The sequence below is a fragment of the Cyprinodon tularosa genome, unplaced genomic scaffold (assembly GCF_016077235.1).
Source record: "Cyprinodon tularosa strain WSP-4 unplaced genomic scaffold, ASM1607723v1 ctg154, whole genome shotgun sequence".
NCBI lineage: Eukaryota > Metazoa > Chordata > Actinopteri > Cyprinodontiformes > Cyprinodontidae > Cyprinodon > Cyprinodon tularosa.
Genome location: NW_024038375.1, coordinates 1,662,721 through 1,672,351, shown reverse-complemented (window position 1 = coordinate 1,672,351; position 9,631 = coordinate 1,662,721). Strand labels below are relative to the sequence as shown.

Below are 9,631 nucleotides of genomic sequence, written 5' to 3'. Positions count from 1 at the left end.
CAAATGTATAATGTCCATCTTATTTTAGGATCAGGAACAGTTTGACAAATCATCTTATTTACATGCTCAAATTAAGAGCAAATGCACTTATTTTAAAAATAAATATATTTTAGATTTATTTTTGCACTGTAACTATAAAGTAGAATCTTATAATGACATGAAATGAAATAAGAGACTGTTTTTCCCTTGGAGGAATTTAATATCTTGCCTTACGGAAGAGGATTAGGGTCACTGAAAGAATACAAAAAAGTTAACTTTTTTTTAGATCCTATTTCAGTGAAATATGAGCGGGGGAAAAAAATCTGAATTCTGACTTTAGTCTCAGAATTCAGACTTTTTTCTCAGAACTCTGACTTTAATCTCAGAATTCTGACTTTATCTCAGAATTCTTACTTCAATCTCAGAATTCTGACTTTAATCTCAGAATTCTTACTTTAATCTCAGAATTCTGACTTTATCTCAGAATTCTTACTTTAATCTCAGAATTCTTACCTTAATCTCAGAATTCTGACTTTTGTCTAAGAATTCTGACTTTAATCTCAGAAAAGATTAAAGTCAGAATTCTGAGAAAAAAGTCAGAATTCTGAGATTAAAGTCAAATTTCTGACTTTTTTTCTAATATTATACTGAAATAAAATTTGAAAATCAGTTAACTTTTTTTTACATTTTCAATGGCCTTAATCCTCTTCCGTACTTGCCTAGACTATTTATTTTGACAATTATTTAGAAATTACTGTCAGCTTTAAACTTCAGCCGCACTAATATAGCACAATAGTTTTGATCTGTTAGATTATAGGTGTGCAACATTGGCTTTGTGGCTAAATTAGTAAAATAAACAATGCGCTCTTAGTTTTGGGCTCTAGTTTTGTTAATTTTTTTGTTTATTATTCTTTTTCTCTGTGTCTCCAAGAAAAAAGTGTACCACAGCCAACAACATTTTTTATAATGCCTCTAAAAATGGGTCATATATTCAAGTTTAATTCTTTTGCACAGTAAAATACACATTTAAAGTTAAGTACTTTAAATGTGATTTTTATTTTCTATTGGAGATATAGTTTTTTATACTATTAAAAAGGTTGGGGAGGAACGAAAACTTTCTTGTAAACCAAAGTGGGGAAAACGTTAACATCCTTAACATTTTTTGCTGTATAATTTGCTGCACTTACATGTAATCAAATCTGATTACTGAGGATGGACAACAAAACACTTGCCAACCAGATAGTTTGGTTGGTCTAAATCTAAATGAAACATATTGGTCAAAAACACTAAGCACTGGCTAATGTCTAGATGAGATCTACTTGCAGCTCACCTTTGACATCGAAATCAATGGGTGATCCTGAAAAGTGGGACCCAGATCTCTCTAGGAAATCCTGCACAGCTATTTTCCAGTGGAAGGGCATTTAAATCAGACTGATTTGCTAACTGTCTGCCCAGTGACCAGGCTAGCAACAGTTATCAAAACATCAGTGACAATGTTATTCTCAGCTATCATAGGGACCCAGCTCAAAAACTGCTGAGTTTAGATGAAAGCCGTCATGGATGAAAAAATAAAATTGGAAGTACCGGACTATATTTATGCCAATACAACAACCAAATAATGAAGATTATTCTATCTAAAATCCATGCATTTATGGGAGGCTAGTGATGGTTTGGGAAGCTAAGCAGCTGCTTAGTTTGTTTCCTGGTTGCTGTCCTGACATCTGACTCTCTATGTAAACAGAGCACAGCGTTTGTTTGCAGAGGGCTATGTTGGTGTGTACCATATAGCTCAAAAGAAGGATCCTAGATCTTGGAATGTCAGTCTAACTGAGTTGAAAATAGTTTGATTTCAAAAATTAAGCCTTATTACATGGATTTTAAAGCTGGTTTATAAAATCAATTTAATTTTATTTAAATCCATAAAGTCTTGCGTCAATGACAGTGCAGATCCAAATGACCCCAAACACTGGAATATGAAGAACATGACAAAAGTTCTCTAATTGGCCCACTTATACAATAACACTATCCTACGGAATAAATAAATAATCAGGAACAGGCTACAGAATAAAGATAATAGGAACCATAAACGAATTAACAATTAATAAACGATTATTTAAATTTTTTTTACCTCATCTCAACACAGAAATCTTGAGAGAAGGATAAAATAAAACATTTAAAAATCAGTAAACAAATGTTTTTGCTTCGTTGCTTTGCTTTGTATTTAACTTTAAAGTCAGGGATATATCACAACATTTGATTTTAGAGTTATATAAACATTCCTCCTCTTTCTAATTAAAAATATGATTTACTCTTTTGTCCTTGGTAGGATTTCTTGGAAATGTTAATAGATATAGCCAATAGCAAAGAAAAACAAGGTTGTTTTTTAAAATTATCAAAAGCAAAAAATTTAGATTATCTTGTCATCTATTTAAAAAAAAAAAGGTTATAGTGTAAATTCAGGTCGAATGAAGTTTTATAAATTACGGTAATTCATGTCGCTCTCGCGAGATTCTCGTGGCTCTCTGACACATCCGGAAACATGGCAGCCGAGTACGGGCGAAAGTGGGACCGCTGTCTTGCTGACACAGCCGTGAAAACAGGTTAAATCTCTTCTTTAATGTGATGCCATGCTTAGCTGCTGCCGTAGATTTTACATTACCATAAAAAAAAAACGTCTTGGGGTGTAACTGAGGTCTTTTTAAGCGGGTTGCAGTCTGGCCATGCTTGAACTGTTTATTTTTTTCTAAGGTCAAAGCAGAATGAATGAAAACATCAATGGATTTATTTAAAGGAATCTGTGATAAACAACTTCTAATAATGTCACTGAAAAGAAATTGTGGTAATATAAAAAAATATGTACCTATGTTTCTAACAAGGATTGGAGGCGGATAGACAGTAAATCCTCCAGACTTCCTATCATTAGAACCACCCAAAACTGGATTACAGAGGGAAGTAATATATGGAAATATACGCTTTAATTTTTATTATGTTATATATATTTACTGGTCTGGTTTTGTCGACCTTCGTCGTTTAGTAGTGTTGTTTTAAATTACATTTATATTTGTTCCTATTCCTATTGATAATAAACATGTTCTCATTTAGATGCAAGCTATGTTTTAATATTAATCTGCTTCAAACTGTATTATCCTAGATCTGATGAAAGCATTTTGTTTAATTCATTTTATACCTACATATGTAATTCGATTCTTAGCTGATGTCATGGCAGAATAAGATCAACTCAATTAGCTCCACTGTTTAATACATCAGCACATGTTAAAATGACCGATTGTTTGTCTCAGAATAAGAGCAAGATTTCAAATATGACATTCATTCAGCTGCTTTTTAATCAGGAGGCGATTCGGTTAAGATCTTAACTTTTAATTAAGATTTGAAACTAATTCAGGTTGTTTTGTTGGGGACAACACAAACATAAACAAAACAAATGGTCAACAGCTTTCTTAATTGAGGTAGAAGTTTTGATTTCAACAGGAAAGGAGAGAAATACTATCAACCCAATTAACCATCAAACAAAGTGGCCCTCACATTCACTTTATAAAATAAAATAGGTGCTTATACTGCTACAGACTGAGAATGGTGAGACTTTCTGGTTTTAGTGTTTTAGTATTGATCCACTAATCACTTCAGAACCAATCATAAATAAAAAGATTAAACATTGAATCAAGTTCCCAGTTATTATTATTTTCCTTAAGAAAAAAGCCCCACAGCAAGACAACATTGAGGTTGGACTGGATTATCCTTAAAGAAAGTTTTATCAGCTGCTGGAGCTGCAGAGGCAGAGGGGTGATGATCTGGGCTGGTTTGGCAGAACAGATGCATTAAACGCAGCAACGTGAGATCAGTCATGATCAGCCAGACATCATAAAGACGATGATTTTTTTTTTTTTTCCTTAAACAGACCTGCAACTGACCTGCTTAACGTGTCTGTAAGAGTCAGAATTAACCATGGTATCATTGGCCAGCATATATATATATATATATATATATATATATATATATATATATATGAATATATGAATGTAGCTTTAAGTTTGTATGATGTCAACCATATTTGAAGCAGGTCAGGACACGAATGATTATCTGGAATAGATTCTTAAGGGCCAAAAAAGTAATGTGTGTGTAAGATACACAGGCGCGAATGGGTGAAATGCATCATCCTCGAGCCACATCCATAACTCAAATCTCTGTCGCACAGCAGAGGTGTGGTGCAGACTGCCTTGCTCAGCCTCAGTGCTCTACACTAAATGTGCAAAGTCAAAGAATTGCATTGGATAACCTGAACTCATTAACTGCAATGACATCTTGTGAAACTAGTGCCTTGCTTTCTCTGAATGGCTTGTATGATAGTGGTTTCGATTTGTATACCTAAAAATGTTAAAGTTAACCTGTAGCCACCGTAATAAGTGCTATCCTAATAGTGCAGGAAGGAAGGAAGGAGCGAGGAAAAGGAAGCAGGATGACTACTAGTGCTAATTCATTCAGCATAGTGACTTCCTGACATCCCTTTGTATGCAAAAAATGCATCAATTCTTCAAATGTATTGTATGTGACACATGCTAACCTACACACCTTCCTATGTTTTGTGTTTGGTTTTGTTTTTTACGTAAAGCTTCAACTGTATGCTACATTTTTATAACTTTGTGCTTTTTGTAGTTATTTTCCAGAAGGCTGCAGGCCGAACTGGACGATGTCATTCATGTGCACGTTTGGTGTGTAGCAATAGCCGTAGGCTGTAGCTTCCTCCCTGCCCTGGATAGTGTTCTTTCTGTTAAGAAGTGAGGAAAAGGAGGTATGAGCTATAATTAGAGGTATCTGGATTGAGTCATTGTTTGCTAGGTATTTTTATGCTAGCTAGCTTTAAAATAACAGCTTCAGCCAACCCACTTGTTTCCTGTTAAAAAGGTGATGAAGCTAATTGGCCAAACCAGAGAGAGTAAATAGGCTTGCAGCTTGTAAAACTGGTTTTTCATTCTGATTATGCGGTCAATTCTGACTCTTAGAGACAAGTAAACAAGTCAGTTGCAGGTCTGTTATTTGGCAGCGAAGCATATTAATGGATCCTTTGCAGGAAAACTCACCATTCCTCTCTGGTATGATGACATATTGGATTTCATATTCAGAAGAATGGCTCTAAATCATCTGAAGGTTTTAAGAGAAATGAGCTGCTAACCTATTTACATATTCCAAAGGAAAAAAAAAAGTTGCCAAGGCTGTAGGACTCCACGTTTATGGAAAGTTACAGAGCTTTTGTTGTGCTGCACCTCGAGCTGAACATATGCTGAAGATTTTCTCTGGCAAGCAGACACCTTGGCACCGCCAACAGCTTTGTTCACTGAGCTCACAGAAATGCCACAAAGCAGCTGGGTTGTTTTCACTTATAAACACAAGCTTGTATTGCATGAAAGATGTCATTATCACGCACCATAATGGGAACATTAGTGTTTTACATTACATGCTCACAGTCTGGTTTAGTGTGAGAGCCGAATCTGACCTTCACCTACCAAATAAAACAAATACATCCATATGGATTTGGAGCTTAGAGCAGCTTGTTAAATGTTCCCCCTGGAACAACACTTTCAAAAATACTAAACTGTGATGCTGTGAATGTGTGAGCAGAAAATGTAGAAAAACTAAAACAATTCTTGCTCAGAAAAGGGTTCATTTAATAACTGTTTTGTTTTGCATTTAAAATAGAATCTATAATCAGGAAATAAATGAAATCACCCCTTTCTTGTAATTTCTGAACAGATTTTATGTTTTCTTTGATATTTTGATTGTTTCTTTGGTGATGAGCGAGCCCTAAATTAATGTCCGTATTACTTCCAGTCAGAAGAAACTTGTCAGTCAAATTAAATGATTACTTTAAACCTAAATCTGCAAGGAGTCTTAATAACAACCTCTTGGCAGCAGTAGTGTTTTAAATCCTGATCAGATCCTTATAATGTTGATTTGATATGTTTAAACACGCTGCATGGTGGCGCAGTTTGTAGCACTGCAGCAAGAAAGTTTAGGGTTCGAATCCTGGCCTATCTTTCTGCATGGGGTTTGCATGTTCTCCCTTTGCATGCGTGGGTTCTCTCCGGGTACTCTGGCTTCCTTCCACAGTCCAAAAACATTACTGTTAGGTTAATTGGCTTCTCTAAATTGACCTTAGGTGTGAGTGTGTGCGTGTGGTTGTCTGTCTCTGTGTTGCCCTGCGACAGACGGGCGACCTGTCCAGGCTGTACTTGCCTCTCGCCCATAGATTGCCAGAGATAGGAAGCGGTCTGACAGCGACCCTGACGGAATAAGCAGGAGGTGATGGGTGGATGTTTAAATACTCCATGTGTATTTTATATTTTGCAAATAAGCTCAACTTTCTGTTGAGGTGGGTCAGTATAACAGAACACCAACATTAGTGAACAAATCAATTATTTTTGTCATTAATGGAGCTTCTTTTAAAAACTGTTAATACCCATAATACATCCCATAAATATATCCACTTTTTGTTTCAAGTTAAGTGCTTAGCAAAGTTTCTGTTGTGTGTCAAGAATGGTGTATAAATACAACTTATGAGTGAAAAAGAAAAAGGAATTTGAAGTCATGGTATTAGTTAAATAAAACAACATTGTGGAGCAGAAACATTTGCCAGAGCCAAACAGTCGGGGTTAGGGTTGGAGGTGCAGCATTCAATCACAACAATTGAAAAGGACTGCGTTTTTGAAGTCTTTTGCTAAAAATAATCCCAACAATGAATAACAGTGCAATTAAACAGTCCTGGACTTCATTTGCTGGAAAAGCCCAACAAGTCTTTTAAGGTCTGTGGGGGTTATACATTTCGCTGGATTCATGTACGAATGTTTTTGTTATAATCCAGTCCCCGAGGAGAAATCCAGAAAAAAGAAAAGATGCCAGAATGAGATATTGATCTACCCTCTCATTTTCCCCCCAAAAGCTTTCATTGTATCCCTGGCAGTGGAAAAACCAGAGGCTTCAGAAAGGTTTTGGCTGAAAAGCAAAGAAGCACTTGGACTTTACCAGATGGAAAGTCTTAGAATTTAACTGAGTCATTGCTTGAAATGCAAGGAAAGTTGTTGTTGATGTGTACTGATAATAAAGATGAGTTGGGGTTTCTGTGGTCTTGTTTGACATGTGTAAACTGTGTAATAAGAAGCAGTCTGAGGGTTCTGGTTAAGGCACGCTGGTCATGCTGCATAGTTCTCTGTATCCAATTAGGAGCCACAGGGGCTCAAATGGCTTTTTTTATGTTTTGTGTGTTGGCCGGCCCGCTGTAGGGTGTGGTACGGCCCGCAGTGAGGTGAAACTTAACACACAAGCACATTCTAACTAATAACCCCTCACTGGCTGCTACAGATGGCCGGACCTTTATTGGCCCTCTGCAGCCCAGTTTCACACTCTGTATGATCCGGTTCTCTATCTGTTAGTTTCCTCTTTACGTTCCACAAACTACATTTAGCAACAGATCCTCCATGCTCTGCAGACCCACAAACATGAACGTATTTGATGTGCTTGGCCTAGTGAAAATATAATGATTATAGGGGTTGAATTATAGAATGTGTGTATTTTTCTTTTTTAAGGATTATTAGAAATAAAAATATGAACTCTGCAGCATCCAGTTATAATCAGCCCACTTGATTCATTGGTTTAAATCTCTGTAAAGTATGGAGGTGGCAGCATCATGCTGCGGGGATGCTTTTCTGTAGCTTTGTACAAGAACTTGCTGTTATTGCAATCCATAACCAAGTAAACATAGAACATGCAGTGGTTTAAACCTTCCTTTGTAGCGTTGGCTGCAGATGGAGGACTGACCCAGTCCCAGCATCTCCAGGGTTACCCTGTTTGGCTCCTGTCATCTACTCATCAACCCTGTGCAGCTCTCCTGAGCGTGCTGAATAAAAATAGAAAACAGAACTCTCCCCAGTATGATTCTGCCTCCATCACTTTTTTTGTCATCCAGCTACTGAGCTTGAAGACTCCATGGTGAGTTTACAAACATACTATATTTTTCCATTTAGAGATAAACCCATACAGGTTGTATAAAGGCTGCTTTATTTTGCCATCCGTCTATCCAACCCTCGATATGTGCTGCCAATTTTTTTGGGGTCAAATCTTAGAGCTGATATTAGTTTTTCTTCCTCCATTTATGTGATAAAAATTACAACAATGAACCAAATGTTAGACTTAATGACAAAAAAATCTACTAACAAATAAAACTAAACATTAAAGATGCAGCTACGGCCCCACTTTTTGTTTACAAGAAAGTTTTTTTGTTTCTTTTTTTTCCCCTCAATCACTGACCCTGCCCCAACATTTTCAACTGTTGAACAAGTCAACAGCAGTGAATTAAATATTACAGTAAAATAGGCTAAAATCTACTTTAAATCACTAAAACTACCACATTTAAAGTGTTTTTAGGTATTCTACTTAGCAAAATATCTCAACATTGCTATAAATAAATAATAAAAATTAAAAATATATATAAATTCAAACTAGGTAATTTTTTTTCCCAATTCATTTTATACTGCACCCCCTGCAATTACACTACGACACCCGTAGAGGGTGCCCCTTCTCCCCCCAAAAATATCGATCATCCCATGTTTCAATCTATATTTCCAATTAAATACTTATTTAGAAAACAGGTATTCTGTTTGTTCCACTTTACAATATCTGCACTACTATATGTTGGTATATTACAAAAAACTAAGGATCTAAATACATTTAAGGGGATGGAATATTTCTTTTTTCAGGTTTTCCAGCTAAGTTTTTACTTCATAAAATGTGGTCACATTGCCCTCTAAACAAGGGGTCAAATGTTTGCCCCTAATAGTGTAAACCTTTGTTTACTGAATTCATGTTTCACGTCTTTCTATCAGTCTCTTGATTTTAATTTTCTTAATTTTCCCTTATTTTTTTATGTTTTGCAGTGACAGGCATCGGTGTTGGCATAGTGTTCTCCGTCCTCTTCTTCAAACGTAAGTTTAATAAGTTGTTCTGCTCTTATTTTAGCAAGCAGATGTGACTATATTTGCCTCTTCCCACCAGGTCGAACGTGGCCCGTGTCATTCGGCTCAGGCCTGGGTTTGGGAATGGGATACAGCAACTGCCAGCATGACTTCAGGTCTCCGTATCTGATTCATTGTGGCATGGTTAAGGTGAGTACGACATGGAAAACGTGTAATTTTTTCTAAAACTGAAACCCCACTCTTATAACAGCTCTCATTTTAAAGGACCAACAATGAAAGACTGAAAAAGGCGATGAGAATCTCGTCTGCTTCAGTTAGATCATCAGGCTGCTCGTCTCTTTCCTGGCACCACCATCAAAGATGCCCACATTGTGTGTCTTGTAATGCAATAAATATATAATTAATACAATCATTGCATAAAGCTTTGTCTCTCGTTTTTTCTCTCCGTTCCTGTGTGAATGTGTGGGGGTTGAAGGTAATGCTCTGTGTTAATGAGCTGGGAGACTCAAAACTCCTGCTGTTTTGGAATGAGAGCCAGGTTCAGCATCTGCAGCCCGTACAGAGAGTGGGAGTATGAATAGCTGTACTGAATGATTGAATAAAGACATACATTTGGCAGAGGAACAAAGCTGATGTTGACAGGTTAGAAAGAAAAGGGAAAGAAAAAAGAA

The 9,631-nt window shown here is 36.4% G+C and overlaps 1 protein-coding gene across 1 annotated transcript; it reads left to right on the top strand.

Annotated features, from left to right (window-relative positions):
• Positions 1-2,478: 2,478 nt before the first annotated feature.
• Positions 2,479-9,381, top strand: LOC119780050 (MICOS complex subunit Mic10-like). Its single transcript, XM_038279934.1, has 4 exons — positions 2,479-2,579; positions 8,922-8,969; positions 9,040-9,149; positions 9,225-9,381. The coding sequence occupies exons 1-4, from the start codon at positions 2,519-2,521 to the stop codon at positions 9,234-9,236; spliced, it is 231 nt and encodes a 76-aa protein (XP_038135862.1). The 5' UTR covers positions 2,479-2,518; the 3' UTR covers positions 9,237-9,381.
• Positions 9,382-9,631: the final 250 nt, after the last annotated feature.

Excerpts from the sequence above, each read along its gene's own strand:
- LOC119780050 (XM_038279934.1), top strand. The coding sequence starts at position 2,519 with ATGGCAGCCGAGTACGGGCGAAAGTGGGACCGCTGTCTTGCTGACACA. Across the intron at positions 2,580-8,921 it reads TGACACAGCCGTGAAAACAG|TGACAGGCATCGGTGTTGGC; the intron begins GTTAAATCTCTT and ends TATGTTTTGCAG. Across the intron at positions 8,970-9,039 it reads CTCCGTCCTCTTCTTCAAAC|GTCGAACGTGGCCCGTGTCA; the intron begins GTAAGTTTAATA and ends TCTTCCCACCAG.